Below are 18,337 nucleotides of genomic sequence, written 5' to 3' on the forward strand. Positions count from 1 at the left end.
AGCCTGGAGCCTTTTTTGTTATCTCCCCAAGTGGCCTCTTCGAAAGGGCAAAGTTCGGCAAGGTTAATCTTTGTTGGCAAAGTCAAATACAAATGAGCAGGTTAAGGTCCAGTCTGTCTCCAGAGCATGAGAAATGGACTACCCAATGGCCATATTACCAAAGTCCCGAGTTCAAGCTGTTTTCCATCCATGATTTCTGATTTCCATTTTATACTCTGCCCGCACGCCTGCACACCCTCATTCAGTGTCAGTCACTGAGACATAAATTCCGAGGCCTCCGTTTTCCTACCCATCATGGCCCAGCCCTTCACTCACCATTCATTTATCACTCCTCCCATCCCTCCCCGTCCAAATCTATGTGATTACTCGATTACTACCTTCAAATATCAGAATTTCCGCTAGCAAGTCTGGCTCTTGAGGGATCCACATGTTCTTAAATCCACATATTCCTGAGTTTCAGACAGCGAACGGTGGGAGTTCAGAGAGTGAGGGATTCATCCACTTCCAAAAACTGAGTGGAAGCCAGCTGGTCCCCAGCGTGGAATGGTGGTGTCTGGGGAGAGACAGCGCGATAAGAAGGACCACCTGTGCTGATCTCTTACTCGGTGCCCCCTGCAGGGCTCTTAACCCCGTAGACATGGGATGGCTGGAATTTAAATATCACAGCAACAACGGAAAGACACAGCGAGAGGCCCTTCCAGCAGTCTGTGCCCTTCTTAATGGTTCTCACGTGTGATTACGTCCACATCGTGCATTGTAAGTCAGGACAGGGATCTCATTAGGGCTGCTCCACCAGGTCCTCCAAGCCGAATGCTGTGCCTGGAGCATAGTAGGTGCTCAGCAAATACATAATGAATGAATGAATGAATGAACGAACAAATGGGCAATTATAAACCTCAGATGTATGGTGCCTTGAGTCAGTAGGGTTCTGTCTCAGATTCTCTGTTTTGAGGAAGCAGAACACAAAGCAGCTAGGTTACAGCTAGCTCTGGTCACCTCCACGCCCAGAGAAAACCTCCCAACTTGGAATGCTTCACACCAGAGGAAGTGAGCAAGTCCACAGCAAAGGACGTCCTGTAACACTGTAAACTGACAAAGCCCTGGGCTGGCAGATGACACTTCCAGCGCCCTCCCTGGTCCCTGGGGGTTTCCTAGATGCTACTGGGTTGGCAAGTCAAACCTGCTCCGTTTGTATGTGGTATCATGCATTTCAACCACTCCCTTGTGAGTTGTTCTGGCCTCAACCTTAGACCATAAAACTACTGGCGACTGAGGCGGTACCTGCTCTGTAGTACACGCCCCCCGGCCCTTGCCATCCGGACCAGGCCCCCAGGCCAGGGAATTGCAACATTTTCCACCTCCAGCAGACCTGACGGATGTGATGTTCAATCCGGTGTATGAGGCTGGAGGTGGAGGGAGCGGGCCAATCCCCCCGTCCTCCACAATGGTTCCTTTTTTTTTTTTTAAGATTTTTTTTTTTTTTTTTTTTTTGATGTGGACCATTTTTAAAGTCTCTATTGAATTTGTTACAATATTGCTTCTGTTTTATGCTTTGGTTTTTTGGCCGGGAGGCATGTGGGATCTTGGCTCCCCGAGCAGGGATCGAACCCGCACCCCCTCCACTGGAAGGCGAAGTCTTAACCACTGGACCGCCAGGGAAGGTCCCCCTGCCCCGACCCGTGATTCTGATGTGGGGACCCCCCCCTCACAGGGAGGCACCCCGTACTTGCCCTCTTGCTGCAGTTCACGGTTAAGTTGGTGCATTGTCAAGTCTTGCTCCTTGACACGGGGACCCCCAAGGACTCATTTCCAGGATGTTTCTGGCTCCGTGACAACCTCTTCCTGTTTTGGAAGCTAAAAGGTGGCATTAAAAAGCCAGAGAGGTTTCATTGTTTTTTAAAAAAAAAAGCCTCCACTGACCGAGGAGGGAACTTCAGCCTCTGGACGGCGGAGCCGCACTCACCCCTGCGGCCCAGCCTGCTCCGTGCGGCCCAGCTGCCTCCGCGCCTTCCTTTTGGGCCCGAGCATGACTGAAACTGTTTTCTCTCCTGTCTCCGTGTTTGGCTTCTGTGTCAGAAACCCTGAAGTTGGCCGCCTTCGTCAAGCACGACACATTTCAAATGAACACAGAAGACAGTCTGTGAAAACAACTTCTAAGGAAAGCTCCCTCGCTCCACACCGTACATTCATTGAAAGGAATTCACCAGCAATATTTTCTTTCGCTCAGAATGCCCCACCTCAGGCTTGATGCTAAGAATAAGCTAAATGATTAGAAAAAGTAAAAGGTGGCAGCTAGGAATTAAAGACCTTCGCAGTGGGGAGCGACATGGTCTCATGTTCTGTCAAACGAGACAGCAGGGACCTAAGATGACACAACTCTGACAGAGCGAGGAAATCTCTGTACACACGCGCACCACATCCATTTACACAGGCTGGAACCCCTCTCCTGTAGCAGGAGCCGTGGAGGGCCATGGTCCCAGAGGGAGAGAGGCACCACCTTGGGAAGGGGACAGGCAGCTCGTCATGATGGCTTCCCACACGTCACTGAGGGCATGGGGTGGGGTCTGGGGGGGGGGCGGTGGAGACATAGTGAAATCTCTTCTCCAAGGCCATGTTCTCTCATGACATTTGTGGCTGGGAGCCCTTTCATACCATGTTAAGTTCTGAGATGAAGGCCCAAGTTGAGTTTTGGTTAAGGGTTTAGCGGAAGCTGACTAAGATGTAGCCCAGGAGTTTCATAATACAATGGATCTCTAAAAGTAAATGCCGGGCTTCCCCGGTGGTGCAGTGGTTCAGAATCTGCCTGCCAATGCAGGGGACACGGGTTCGAGCCCTGGTCTGGGAAGATCCCACATGCCGCGGAGCAACTAGGCCCGTGAGCCACAACTACTGAGCCTGCGCGTCTGGAGCCTGTGCTCCGCAACAAGAGAGGCCGCGACAGTGAGAGGCCGGCGCACCACGATGAAGAGTGGCCCCCGCTCACCACAACTGGAGAAAGCCCTCGCACAGAAACTAAGACCCAACACAGCCATAAATAAATAAATAAATAAAATTTAAAAAACAAAACAAAACCAAATAGAAGCAAAAGTAACTTTAAAAAAACAAAAAAGTAAATGCCTCCTTTAAGGCAGCACGCTGTCAAAAAAATTCCTCGGCTGGTACTCTGATAATTTAGGTTAAACTCTAATTTGATCGTCTTTTCCTTCCAATAGCCTTCTCATGTTTTATTTTCACATGCAATTCTTAAATGTTCGCACTGATGAGGGGAATGTCTTAGGTTGTAGATTATACATGGTGTCTCTACGAGATACATTAGCTGTGCCACTTACTAGTTCTGACTTCAGGAAAATTATCGAATCTGCCTGGGCTGTTTCTTCAGCAGTAGTAATACAGGAAAAAACCAGTGCTGGCCTCCTATAGTAGCTGTGAGCGCTAACCTAGTAAATGAGAATATACGCAGCAGGCACTCAACAAATGCCAGCTGTACTGTTATCATTAACGGTGAGGGCTTGGGACAATTTACTGGCAGTCACAGGTTTATTTGAAATGCAACAAAATCTTTGTTCTTTGACACAGGGGTGGGTTAACTTAGTCCCCAAAGCCTGGAGGTGTTTTTTTGTTTTGTTTTATTTTCTTTTTAAGAGCACCAATTATATGGACTTGAAAAGGTAAAACTAGATTCTGTTTTTATATCTAATTAGAATCAACCACATTCAAATATTAGACTGAATTCAGTGATTAATAACACAACTTTCTCAAATAGATTACTCTGATTTCCCCTACATTTCACAACATAAAGTTTATTAGCAAAAATCATATATTTAATATATTCTGGGTCCTAGACTCTTAACAGATATATCATTTGCAAATATCTTCTCCTATTCTGTGGATTATATTTTCACTTTCTTGAATAGTCATAAATTTAGCTTTTGATAAAATCTTGCTTTCATACAAATCTATAGATACAGTTAACTTAAATTTGTTACTTGGTATTACATACAGAATGGACGGACAACAAGGTCCTACTGCATAGCATAGGGAACTATATCCAATATCCTATGATAAGCCATAATGGAAAAGAATATAAAAAAGAGTGTATATATATGTATAACTGAGTCACTTTGCTGTACAGAAGAAATTAACACAACACTGTAAATCAACTATACTTCAATAAAAAAAAAAGAAACAGACTCACAGATATAGAGAACAAACTATTGGTTACCAGTGGGGAGAGGCAAGATAGGGGTAGGGGATTAAGAGGCACAACTATTAAGTATAAAATAAATAAGCTACAAGGATATATTATACAGCACAGGGAATATAGGCAGTATTAATAACTTTAAATGGAGTATAATCTTTAAAAATTGTTAGTCACTATATTGTACACCTGAAACTTTCATAATATGGTAAATCAACTATACTCAATAAAAAAGAAAAAGAAAAACAAAACAAAAATTTGTTAGTTGGTTTTTGAAAAAAAATTCTCTTTAAATTTAGATATAATAGTATTCCTTATAAAAATTTACTTCATTGTATTAACACATATTCAAATGATCAGATAAATATTTCTTATAGAATGTGGCCTCAACAAAAAAGAACAAAGCCTAAGTTATGATGGGACAGTTACTTCCGGTTTTGTCACACGATGCAGGTTGCCATGGAGGGTCTATCAGATTCAGCGGGAAGTGGAAGGTCAAGGGGCACCGCTGTCAGGCTGCGTTCTTTCTTATTTCACCCAAGAAGTCATAGGTCTGCTCTGAAATGTCAAAAGGTTCATGGAGCCCCGCTGGCGACAGCAGAGCCTGGAGGGCGCCCTCGTTTTCTCGGTTTTGCTTGAGGAAGTCGGCGATGACCTTCCATCGGGCGGCCTCGGTCTCCTCCTCTGCCCACCTGAACGGGGGCAGGAGCGCGGAGTGGAGGAGGGGGAGCACGCAGTCGTGGTAAACCAGGAGGAACACGGCCTTCAGGAGCTCCTTGTCTCTCTGGGAAAACACCGGCACCACCAGTGGCTGTGAGTGGACCCAGGTCATTCCTCCTCAAGTGTTACATTGTATGAACTCTGTTAACTAGAAGCTGTCTAGGGGGTGGGATGGAGGTGCCATCAGTGTCTGGCAGGTAGTCGGCTCTGAACCGGCTGCTCAGTCAGGACGTGGACACAACAGGAGTCACCGCGGAGAGAGACAAGTGGCTCTCTCTGAGGGTCTGCAAGGGGCTCCTTGAGGCCAGGGTGCCCCCTGAGTGCCACGGAGTGTCTCGGACATTCCATCAAGCGGACTGGGGTGCCAGAATCTAATTCCGGGGACAAGGGTGCAGTTCCAGGTAAATGGAACTAAGACACAACGTGAAGTCAGCTGTACTGCCGAATGAGGTCAAGGTGATACAGGGGAAGGGTAGCAAGGGCTCTGCGTGAAATCCAGAGAAAGGAGCCCCAAGCAGTAAGAATGTGTTGTCAACCCCGCTTCCCCATAACAAGAGCTGGGCAATATCCACACGGGCAGGCGGCCCGGCTCCGGCAGCTGGGGTGGGAATCACAGCCGGGGTGGCGGTCTACACTGCGATGTGGCCCCCGCAGGCTACCGTGTGTGGAGAGGCAGCTTCTACAGGCCCGAGGCCCAGCACATGTCCACTGCCGAGCTAGAAGGGCATTAATCCTGCCAGTTTTAGTCAAACAAAAACTCAAATAAGGATACATATATACACTTTTTTTTTTCAATTTTTAGTGTCTTTGTTTGTTCTCCCATGATTCCTTGAGGATAATGAAAAGTTCAGATTAGAAGTCCGAAAACCATGGACCATGGGCCCAATGCAGCCCACTGCCATCTCTTTTTAGAAATAGTTTTACAGAAAACAGCCCTGCCCAGGTGTTTACACATTGCCTGAAGCTGCCTTGCTTTACTGTGGCAGAGCCGGGTATTTGAGACAGAGCACATGTGGCCAGCAAAGCCAAAAATATTTACTCTCTGGCCCTTTACCAGAAAAGTTTGTCAATCCCAGACTAGAGCAGTCAAGCCACTACTCACTGATCACTGCAAGTTCTGTTTGGTAATGACCACGCTCTCCGGCCATGTAAGCACAGCCATGCGTGCTTTCAATGTGTGCTACAGCTTATGCCAATTTTCTTCTTCCCTCTCCTTACCTGATACGGACTTTGAGAGCTAGGGGAATTTTTTTTTTTTTTTTTAATGAGAGAAATCTGATAGCCAACTGGGACACTTTGGCTTAGAAACTTCCCCTCAGTTCAATAAACTCAGTGATCTGAAATGACTGTCTCGATCAAGTGTTTCTTTTTACACTTGGAATCCATCACCCATACCCTTCTTGGAAGGTGTCTTTGCAACCGCAATAACACCGTTTAACTGTCAAGAGGGATTAGGACCACGGTTACTTCAGCTAAAAAAGAGGCATGATTAGGATGTGCATCAGACACTGAGCACAGAACACGTGAAGCTCAGGGTGCACAATCACCTTACCTTGTCTGACCTTTTTAATGCACTCTCTTTCTCAGCCCAGGAACTCTAAAAAGCAAATAGAAATATTATGTTAATCCGAGTATTCACAAGTCTTTGCCACACCTCTGCAACTTCACTCTGTAATTAAACTTACGGACAGGATTACAAACTCTGTACAGATCCTGCACATGTAAGGAGTGAATCTCTAATTAGGCATCAAGTGCTAATGACCCAGAACCAGACTGACGAGGCGGGATGTATCAGTGAACGATTCCTCAGAAGCCCATGATTCTTTCTTACAAGTCAAAACTAATTTAAGAACAGAATCAGTGCAATGCTAACACATCCATGCAAACTGCACCAACGCAGCACCTAAACAATAAAATACCATTAAGCTTTTAAGGTAAGACAGTCATGAACATAGAAAATTCTGCCAAATACCATACTCCTCGACAATTCTGTTCGCCGAGATGAGGACAATGGTCAGGGAGAGATAGAATGAAGTACAGCTTTGCAAGTAACTATTTCTAACCTGTGCACAAAGTTTCACAAAAGCTTCTTTAAAGAAATAAAAAACCCAGAGTTCAATTAACCCCACAGAAGTATGCATCAAAGACCTTCCAGGGCCCAGCATGGTGCCTTAGCCATAGTGGGCTCTCGTGAAATATTTGTTGAATGAATCAACTTATGTACCTTTTGTATAACGAGTAAATATTAATATACTAATGCTTTGTAGGGGAAGAAAGAGAAATTCTGCGTTATCTAACTATAGTGCCGGATGAGCTTGTCTGAAATTACAGAAAAGCAAATGCCAAGAACATTTTCTTACATCTTTTTCTAAAACCTCACCATTACTGTTGACACCCCCTCCCCAGCCAAACCAGCACGTGAAATCAGTTGCAAAGTCTAATAAACACCTCCGTAGATGATGCTTCGTCCTTCCAACTCAACCGGGCCGTACGACCTCCCTCCTTATCGAGAGGACTCACCTCCCAGCACAGCTCCCCTCCCTCCTGCGCATGTGCTTCTCCACGTCTCTGTGCTGTCCGGGGTTCCGAAAGCAAAACCCTTCATGGATTGCCCACCGCCTACCACACTCTTCACCCACAGGATGAGACTCAGATCGACCCTGACCGTCTACAGACGACATCCAACACGCCAGACTGGGTCATCTGCTCTCCTCAAGAACACGCCCTATTCCTTCCTGCCTCAAAATGTTCACTCATGCTGATTCTCCCACCTGTGATGTCTTCTTCTCCTGTCTCGGCACGTCGAAGCCCAACGTGGCCCCCAGGCTTTTATGAGGTGCATCTCACGGAGGACCTCTTCCATGAAACGGGCTCCTGATCCTCATATGCTGCCTTCTTTACATCTGCAAGGACCTGGGTTACACATCCCCTACGGCACTTATGTTATCTGAGTATTTGCCTCACAGGCCTAATATTTGTTGATTCTGATATTTAAGTTGAACTTTATGAAACTGCCGCTTTTGAAGGCCAATAAATGGCTAAAAATTAAAGAGATTTCATATGGTTCAACCTAATATCCAGCTGCTTTTTCATACAACAGATAACATACTTCAAATTAAAATAAAAATGATATGCGTGCCCTGATTCTCCCCTGAAAACTCAGTCAATTTATCTAACAAACCATTTTGGATTTTTGCTCTTAGGACACAATCGGTGGCCATCTTAAGTCAAGGAACAAACAATAGGGAGGAGATGGCAATGGGGTATACGGCAGGCACTCCATCTGCTTATTGGGTCAGGGAAGGCAGCCCTGGGGAAGTAACATCCATAGTAAGAAAGGACAGATGAGACAAAGTTAGCTAGACAATAGACAGGGATCGGGAGACATCATCCAAATAGGGAAGAAACAAATCCCACAAAGACCTAGAGTCGGTGTCAGAACTCATTATGCAGTATGTCTAACCGCTTTTAGAACCCGCCAGGTTTCCATCATGATGCATACTACCCACCCTGAGTGCATCCATTATGTCAGGCTGCTCCAAGAGCTTGGGGAAGGTGGCCAGCACTGGATTACTAATTAAATCTGAAATACAAAAGAATAAAAAGGATTTTATGTAAACTTCAGCCAATGTATTTTATAGCAACAGACATAAAAACATTCGCTCAGATTGAAATTACTGTGCCACATGATTTGTTGATAACACATTCTACCCACTTTAACCTCTCGGAGGGCTGGAAGCTGCCCCCTCAGCCTCCATCTGCCCCTATATCCACACCCCGGGGAAGTCTGAAATGAGTCTGGTACCAAGTAGATAAAGCTTTTAGGTGGGAGTAAAGTGGCTCTGAACAGAATAAGACTAGAACATTTTGTTCTTTCTATGTTTTTTTTTCAACCTCTCTTTCCTCCTCATGACTGAAGTGTGGTGTGGTAAGAGAAATCTTCCAATTAGGAGGCACCCACACTCTCAGGAGGCTGAGTGGGAACCAGGAGGCACCAAGGGAAAGGAGGTGGAGGGCGGGCAGCTCCTGCCCAGCCTGGGGCCAACGGATGGTCGTGGATGACATCGGAAGGAATCAGGAGGTGGGGATTCTGACCACATGCCTAAATACTGAGCAGGAGAATACTGATATTTCACAATCAATAACGGCACGTGGAAGGCTGTGCAAAGAGGCCCACCAGGAAGGACACTTCAGAAACGGCAAGGGCAATGACTTCTATAATCTTGTGTCCTCAGTAGAGAAAAATCCTCTCTCTAGGTCTTGCTAAGTTTATTCTGATGTGCAGGTTCAAACGAAGCCAACAATTCTGAGTAGCCTTCTCCCTACCTATAGGAAAATGAATAAGCCTTATCCTCTCTAAGGAGTCAGGTCGTTCGTGAAGTTTTTCTAGAGCCATTGAAACAAATTCAGAGGCAAGTGATGACTAGAAGCCTTAAACTGTCCTTCCTTTAGAATTACAATTATTCCTTGAGAAATGCTGGTGCTTCTCTGACTCTAGGTAGTTCCATTTCTATCTACCTATCCAGGTGGTGTGTCCCTGGGAGGGGACTCGTGTCTAACCGTGAACTCCACTTGCCCATGAGAGCCAAGTTGTCATGGGGCTCTCTCTCCCTCTCCCTTTAGTCCAGCCACACTGGCCTGCCTGCAATTTCAATCCCTCCGGTGCACTCAGGTTTTCTTGCCTTGGGTCTTCAGACATGCTGGTCCCTCTATCCAGAAAGGATCCGCCCCCACCCATCTCCCCTGTATGTCTAACCCCTCTCTCAGGTCTTATCTTAAATATTCCTTGCCCAGGGAAGCCTTCCCTCATCCTATGAATTAATTCAGGTCTTCCTAGGGTGCGCTCTTGTTGTGTATTTCCCTTCAGAACACTTGAGGTTGAAAAGGATTATTCATATAATTTTGTGTTTGAAGTCTGTTGCTCCACGAGAGTAGGGATGATGGTGCCTGTCTCATTCATCAGTGGGTCCTGGCACAATGCCTGGCATATACTAGGCACTCAATAAAGAATATCCAATAAAATTAAACTTTCTTTGGAGGTAATTCTTACAACACATGCATATCTCTGTGCAAGTTCAATCATGTGTGACAGTTCACTGATTTTTTAAAATTACTTTTTAACATTTTACTTGGAAAAAGCTTCTAGCTGACAAAAAAGTTGCAAGAATAAAAACAGAACTCCTGAACACCTCTTACCTGGATTCACCAATTTTATTGATTTTTAAACTTCTTGCATTAAGAACCAGTTATTTTGGGTAATTTTGGTCTCTTTCCAAAAAGATGATAATACATATCAAACACGTAGTAAAAACATTATTAAAGACATTAAGGGAAAACATGATTACATCTGAAATTTAGGATCTCAAGTCCCCAGAATCTGAATGGTAAAAAGCGTATATTGTAAAGAACGTAACAGTACGGAGCTCACACAGGATGCACACTGAGCACAATGCTTTGCGTCTGAAGAAAGTGACTGACACTGATGCTATTCTAAATACTTTATTCCAAATGTCACCTTCAGAAGCAGAAGATAAAGGCTGGCTGGCAGAGGTTACATTTACTCAAAGCGTGATGCACTGCTATATGTAAGGAAACTGCGAAGACTTCTCACCAGCACTGTGCATGCTCATCCTGTCTTTCAGCAGCACGTCTCCAAGAATCTGGCGATAAAATATCAACAGATGAACGGAGCACATACTTCCAATTAATGTTTCCGGCAGTAGACTATTAAAGAAGAAAAAAAAAATGTATTCATTAAACAATCCCCTACAATCCAACCTACAGTGTTTTTAAAATGTATACTTATTATTCGAATGAAGAGTTTCAAGTTTTGCTTCATTATTGAAAAAAATTTTTAATAATTTTAAGGAAAACTTCCACTATAAGTTGACCACGTTAAACTTCAGAAAACTTTTATTTTTACGTGTATATTTTCAAGTTGCAACTCTGGGTTCCCATTCCTGTGTTTCCATGTTCGCATATACACCCATGTTAAATGTCGAATAAAAAATAAAAGTCATCAATTATGTGTTTTAGAAAGAACGGGACTAGTCAGCTACAAGTTTTAACAAAGCCATGTTGCCACCCCACCTGATGTGACGAATGCAGAGGAAACGAGTTCAGACGGTTCCGGTGCTGGGTGGAACACAGGAGGGTGTGGCAGATCAGACTGAATTCTCACTTTGCTGTGCTACCTCCTAGCTATGTGATTTGGGGTTAATTATTTATTCTCCTTGTGTTTTGGTTTCTTCATTTGTAGAACACAGATAGTCAGAGCTGCATCTCAGGTTACTAAAAGGATTAAAATGAGGTAAATGTAGAATGCTTAATGCAATGCCTGGTACATACTGTAGTAAGGTCTCAAGGACAAGAAAATTTCAATATTGAAGTTACATTGATATCAGCTTAAAATAGACTGTAAGAACTTTAGGATGTTGTACGTAATCCTCATGGTAACCACAGACACACAAAAAAGTATAGAATATACACAAAAGAAAATCAAAATGTATCATTACAAAAAAAATCAATTAAATAGAAAGGAAGGCAGTAAGGGAGGAAAGGAGGGACAAAAAAACCCCTTAAAACATATAGAGAACAAATAACAAAATGGCAGTTAAGTCTTTCCCTATTAGTAATTATTTTAAATGTAAATGGATTAAACTCCCCAACCCAAAGACATAGATTGGCAGAATGGATTAAAAAAACAGGATCCAACTATATTGTGTCTACAAGAGACGCACTCTAGATCTAAGGACATTCATAGGCTGAAAATGAAAGGATAGTTAAAGATATTCCATGCAAATAGTAAACAAAAGAGAGCAGGGATAGCTATACTAACATCAGACAAAACAGACCTTAAGCCAAAAAGCTGCTACAATGAAAGATATTATATAATGATAAAAGGGTCAATTCATCATATAAAAGGGTCAACTGAAGATATAACAATTATAAACATATACAACAGACGTCAGAGCTCCTAAATATATGAAGTAAACAGTGACAAAAGTGAAGAGAGAAATAGATCTACAATCATAGTAGGGGACTTCATTACCCCACTTTCAATAAGGGACAGAACAACCAGACAGAAAGTCAATAAGGAAAGAGAACTTGAACAACACTGCAGACCAACTGTAACTGACCGACATATACAGAACACTCTGCCCAACAGCAGAATATGCATTTTTCTCAAGTGCACATGGGACATTCTCCAGGACATTCTCCTAACGTATGTGGTCATATATTAGGCCACAAAACAAGTCTTAACAATTTAAAAGACAAATTATACAAAGTATATTTTCTTTTTTCCAAAGTATATTTTCTGATCACAATGGAATGAAACTAGGAATCAATAGCAGAAGGAAAACTGGAAAATTCACAAATATGTGGATATCAAACAACATATTTTTAAGCAACCAATGGCTCAAAGAAGAAGTCACACGGGAAATCAGAAAATATCTTGAGACAAATAAAATGAAAATACAACACACCAAAACTTATGGGATGCAGTGACAGCAGTGTTAAGAGGGAAATTTTATAGCTACAAATACTTACATTAAAAAAGAAGAAAGATTTCAAATCACCAACCTAACTTTACACCTTAAGGAACTTGAAAAGAAAAACAAATGAAACCCAAAGGTAGCAGAAGAAAGGAAATAATAAAGATTAGAGCAGAAATGAACAAAATAGAGAATAGAAAACAACAGAAAAAAATAAATGAAAGCAGAGCTGGTTCTTTGAAAAGACAAATAAAACTGACAAACCTTTAGCTAGATTGACTAAGAAAAAAAGAGAGAAGACTCAAGTTACTAAAATCAGAAGTGAAAGGAGACATTATTCCTGATTTTACAAAAATTACAAAGGATTATAAAAGAGTACTATGAATAACTGTATGCCAACAAATTCGATAATCTACATAAAACAGACATACTCCTAGAAACACACAACCTACCAAGACTAAATAATGAAAAAATACAAAATCTGAACAGACGTATAACTAGAAAGGAGATTGAATAGTAATAAAAAACCTCCCAACAAAGAAAACCCCAGGACCAGACGGCTTCACTGGTGAATTCTACCAAACATTTAAAGAAGAATTAATACCAATCCCTCTCAAACTCTTCTGAAAAACTGAAATGAAAGGAATACTTCCAAACTCATTCTGTGAAGCCAGCATTATCCTGATACCAAAGCCAGACAAAGACACAACAAAAAAACTACTGACCAATATCCCTGATGAATACTGATGCAAAAAATCCTCAACAAAATACTAGCAAACATAATTCAACAGCACTTTAAGTTTTACACACTATGACCAAGTAGGATTTATTCCTAGAAGGCGAGGATGGTTCAAAATAAGAAAATCAATCGATGTAATACACTAGATTAACAGAATCAAGGCAAAAAAAACCAGGTGATTTTCTTAGCTGATGTTGAAAGCATTTGACAAAATGCAACATATTTTCATAATAAAAACACCCAACAAACTAGGAATAGAAGGAAACTATCTCAACATAATAATGGCCATATGTGAAAATCCCATAGCTAGCCTCATACTCAATGGAGAAAGACTGGAGGCTTTCCCTCCAAGATCAAGATCAAGATCAAGATCAAGACAAGGATGCTCGTTTTCACCACTTTTATTCAACATATTACTGGAAGCCCTAGCCAGAGCAGTCAGGCAAGAAAAATGAATAAAAAGCATCTAAGTTAGAAAAAAAAGAAGTAAAATTATCTCTGTTCACACACAACGTGATTTCATATGTAGAAGACCCTAAAGATTACACACACACACACAAAACTGTTAGAACTAATAAACAAATGCAGCAAAGTTGCAGGATATAAAATCAACATACACAAATCAGTCATATTTCTATATACTAACAATGAACAATTTGAAAAGGAAATTAAAACGTTAATTTCCTTTAATAGCATATCTAATAGCATTGAAAGAAAGAAAATACTTGGGAATAAAAAAACAGAAATAAAATTTCAATATTGAGATTTCAAAATATAATCTGGAAATACAACAAGTGAGTGCTTTCAAACCTGACACCTGGTGCACACTAAATACTGGGAATATTGAGCACCAGAGTTAACCTTAGCAGATACTCAAGAAAATGTCTTGAATCATTCTAAACACACATTTTCTGTGTTATTTTTAGAAATACATGAACTCTGTCACTAAGCATGAAGAATGACCGTATAGGAAATCTTGAAAACCTTGCAAACAATGTCCTCTATCAAGAGGAAGATGTGTTTGGGCTAAGGGAAACCACCTAAAGTTAAAAGAGACTTTAACTTCAGAAAACAATCCTTCATTCTAACTTCCAGGATGAGAACTTTAGAAGGGAAAATCAATCACAGAGGTAATGTCCAGGCTTCCCGCCTGCTGAAAGAGAACAGAATGAACGTGACCCCGGGGGATGGTGTAGGAGTAATGGGTCCCTATGACTAGTTTCACGGAATTTAGATACATATCCTTGACCACTCCCTGACCCTTGCATTTCTAGAAATGCCCCAAAACACAAGACAGATTCTCTTACCACACTTATATTCATATAGAGCATTTCATACACAGAGCCAGAAGTCATCTTTTTCCAACCCTGCTAAAATTCTGATCTTGTATGTACCTAACCTAGATTTCAGGTTGGCTGCAGGGGGGACGTTTAAGCTGCCTTGATGCCACCACATGCCTTCTCGGTGCTGATGCTGTGATTCCCAAGGGTGGTTCTACACCCCGCCCTCTGGTCTATGGCTCACGTGGGCAGTGTTTCAGCAGCAAGCCCGAACTCATGTCTCATGCGGAAAAACAGACATTAATTTTACGAGGGGAAGGGGTGGAACCTTCCTTCCATTCTCTCCTCCCCTTCTCTCCCAGACCGGCCTGCTCTGTCTGGCAGGCATTGCGGCCAGCCTGCAGCGGAGGCCTTCAGCGCCCCCAGTGCAGGCACTCCTTTCCTTCTGGCACCTCCCCATAACACGAAGCAACGCTGCCGGCTCTTTATCAGAGCTTCCTTTAGGGAAATCCTTTGATTTTCCCAAATCCAAGGTGACCAGGAAGCTCTGAGCTGAAGAAGTAAAGATATACTTCTTTCTGACCTCACAGACTGACCAACAGAAGGGCAATGAACGTGATACTGGGCCCCGGGCAAGCAACACTATTACTTCATTTATTTTTAGCAATAATACAATGGAAGTAAAAGAGAAAAAAAGATGGCATACATCAAAAAGGCAAAGGAAAATAAACAAATTTATAGCATATTTATATACAGGCATGTACCCTACTGCCACAGACCGGTATTTCTCGGTATTCAGAACCCGTGCTCTGGGAGTCTGGGTCTAAATTCAGGGCTTTCCCTCATCAGAGGCTTAAAAGCATGCATTTGGCCAAATCACACCAAGTTAAACCCCGTCAAAAAACAGCTCCAAAATCAGAAAGGCAAGTCTTGGTGAAACAGGAGGATCTATTTGCTCCCTCTTCCATCTCAGCTGAGGGTCAACATGATCGGAGTTGTCTCCATAAAAGGAGACCCAGGGACAGGATTCTGGTGCTGTTTCTTTGGTCAAGGAGACGAGTCCACGTTGATTCATCGGATTTTCACAGGGCTCCTGACAGCCAAAGGAGACACACACGGAAGACTGCTGGCTGGTGAGAGGGCAGGATGAAGCTGGCCAGCAAGGATACTGGGCAAACTGGGCACTAATGCAGATTATAACTGGGCTTCCCACCCTTGGCCCTGCCCGCATTTTTGTAGGTCCCTTGGCATAACAAAAAGAGCCCCTGTCCTTTCTCCTTCAAGCAGAGGCTAAACAAAGATGAAGGTTTTTGTTTGTTTGTTTGTTTCGTTTTTTCTTTTGCGGCACGTAGGATCCTAGTTCCCCAACGAGGGATCGAACTCGCGCCCCTTGCAGTTGAAGCGTCGAGTCTTAACCACTGGACCGCCAGGGAAATCCCAAAAGATGAAGTTCTTAAGCAAGGGAGCGTGGGGACAGAGGCGGGACGGGCTTTGGAGAGAAGGAGGAGGGCTGTTGGTAGCATCAGCTGCCTTCTTCCCCCACTCACTGCAGGTGGCAGGTCAGGGACAGGAGATTGGGAAGGGTCAGCCCCGCCTCAGGCTCCACCTCCAGGGTGCACAGGCCTGAGCCCAGCCTCTCATCCTGGACCCACAGCACAGCCCTCGCACCCCAGCCCATGGCCCGGCAGTAGGGCCCAAGGCCTCTGGCTTCACCGTGCCCACGGCCTGCCTCTGGGAGAGCCTGCCTGAGGCCGGCGGGCCCTGCGGCCCATGCTTGACACTACCAGGAGAGCAGAGCGCATTTCTGAACCAGGCAAAGTGGAGCGGCAATTTCAAGACGGTGCTCAGGTCTCTCTCGGGGCTCTGGGAGGAGACAGGAGCGCCCACCAACACGAGGTGGGGGAGGCCAGGGACCGCAGAAGGCAGAGCAGAGCTCCCAACCACTTTTACACCAGCAGGAAGAGCTCTACTTAGAAATTATTTCACAAACATTTTTCGGGTGCCTACTGTATGCGGTAACCAACAAGGGCTCAGTTCCTGAGGTCAGGGGATGAGGACCTGGGACCCTTCTTAGAGAACCCAGCATACAGAAGAACGTTCATTGCTTTGGGAGAATGGGCCCGCCCATCTGACCGCCGCACACCCAAGTCAGATTTGATCTCTAGATTGTAAAGCGTATCTGCAAACTGATATTTGGGGCCAAAGAAACACTACTAAGAGCTGTACTTGACAGAAACGCTTGGGAGTGCTTCGGACTGTCGAAAGCTTATCAACAAGAGGGGTAGCGGGAGGCTGAAGAAGTAGGAAGGATGAGGCCAAACAGGATTCTAGCTTTTCTTCTACAAAGACCGCTACTGTGCTTCTTTTTTTAATCTTGAAAAATAAAAACTGTCCAAGGAAAGATTGGCCAAAAAAAGGGAATTTATAGGCTCTATGAACATCCAGGAAAAAAAAAAGGCCAAGAGAATGAATACTGCCCATGAACACATAAATTAATGGTTATTGAAAGATTTAACTGTTAACACTATAATTATAATACACATTTCGGTACTAGAGATAAGAACAAGGGATATTTGAACTGGGAGCATGATCTAGAATGAGAAAAGCAACCATTCACAGAGGTGGGCCAAGGTTCCCTGCTTCCTGATAATCCGCGAGCAGAGAGAGCAGGTCACTGTGGGGCCAGTCAACTGCATCAGCCTCTGTTCCCGAGCCACGCTCTTCCCTCTGCCCCTTCTGTCCACTGTGTGCTCTCCACATCGCCACATCATCAAGTGGCACCTCTTCCAAACCTTCAAAGCTTATTTTGAATCCCCCTGATCTTACCAGCTACATAGCACATCCTCATCTGAACAAATTTGATGACAGTGCCAGCCACCTGCCATTATATTTACATTTACCTAGACATATGATAATAATAATAATAATAATTATAGCTGGTACTTATTGTGTGTTACTGTGTGCCATGTACTATAAATACTAACTGTTTTATATATTTTCTTTTCCTTAAACCTCTTCAGAGCTTGATGGGGTTAATATTATTATTATGTCCATTTTAAAGACGTAGACCTTGAGACCCTGAGAAAGATGGTAAATGACTTGTCCAAGAGGTTACTGAGTTAGAAATGGATTGACCTGGGATTCTACCAGTGCAAAATCTCCCTGAAGAAAATGCAAATTAGAGCCACCAACAGCTACCACTAATCATTTATTAAAACGGGCAAGGACTTCCCTGGTGGCACAGTAGTTAAGAATCTGCCTGCCAATGCAGGGGACACAGGTTTGATCCCTGGTATGGGAAGATTCCACATGCCGTGAAGCAACTAAGCCCGTGCACCACAACTACTGAGCCTGTGCTCTAGAGCCCGCGAGCCACAACTACTGAAGCCCGTGTGCCACAACTACTGAGCCCAAGTGCTACAACTACTGAAGCCCGCATGCCTAGAGCCCGTGCTCCGCAACAAGAGAAGCCACCGCAAGGAGAAGCCCGTGCACCACAACGAAGAGTAGCCCCCACTCGCCGCAACTAGAGAAAGCCCGCGTGCAGCAACGAAGACCCAATGCAGCCAAAAATAAATAAAGAAAATGGGCAAAACAGAAAAAAATTGATCATATCAAATGTTGTCAAGAATACAGAGTAATTGGAACTCTCATATGTTGCTGGAGAGAGTATAAAATGGCCTAGTCATATTGGAAAACAGTTTGGCAGTTTCTTATAAAGTCAAACAAACACCAGATGATCCAGTAATCCCACTCCTAGGTATTTATACCCACGAGAAAGGAAGACATGCCCACACACACAAAAAAACTCTTACGCAAATATATAGAGCAGTTTTATTCATAATTGCCCAAACCAAGAAACAACCCAAGTATCTGTCAACTAGTGGATAAATAAACACATTAT

At 43.5% G+C, this 18,337-nt stretch overlaps 1 protein-coding gene across 8 annotated transcripts in view; it reads right to left on the bottom strand.

The window, feature by feature from the left end:
* NPHP1 (nephrocystin 1) overlaps positions 1-18,337 on the bottom strand; it is a 103,405-nt gene that overhangs the window by 35,561 nt on the left and 49,507 nt on the right. For 4 of the 8 annotated variants that reach the window (XM_082356211.1, XM_082356210.1, XM_082356209.1 and 1 more), the window contains exons 17-20: positions 10,530-10,642; positions 8,428-8,501; positions 6,471-6,515; positions 3,670-4,982 (exon numbers count right to left, since the gene is read on the bottom strand). In XM_082356211.1, coding sequence (XP_082212337.1) covers positions 4,710-4,982; positions 6,471-6,515; positions 8,428-8,501; positions 10,530-10,642 — 505 coding nt within the window. In that variant the 3' untranslated portion in view covers positions 3,670-4,709. Of the gene's footprint in view, positions 1-3,669; positions 4,983-6,470; positions 6,516-7,438; positions 7,504-7,689; positions 7,822-8,426; positions 8,502-10,529; positions 10,643-18,337 lie in introns of those variants that run through there. The other 4 variants (XM_082356205.1, XM_082356206.1, XM_082356207.1 and 1 more) reach the window with 3 other exon arrangements.

Source organism: Balaenoptera borealis (assembly GCF_965194805.1).
Source record: "Balaenoptera borealis genome assembly, chromosome: 15".
NCBI classification, from domain to species: Eukaryota; Metazoa; Chordata; class Mammalia; order Artiodactyla; family Balaenopteridae; genus Balaenoptera; species Balaenoptera borealis.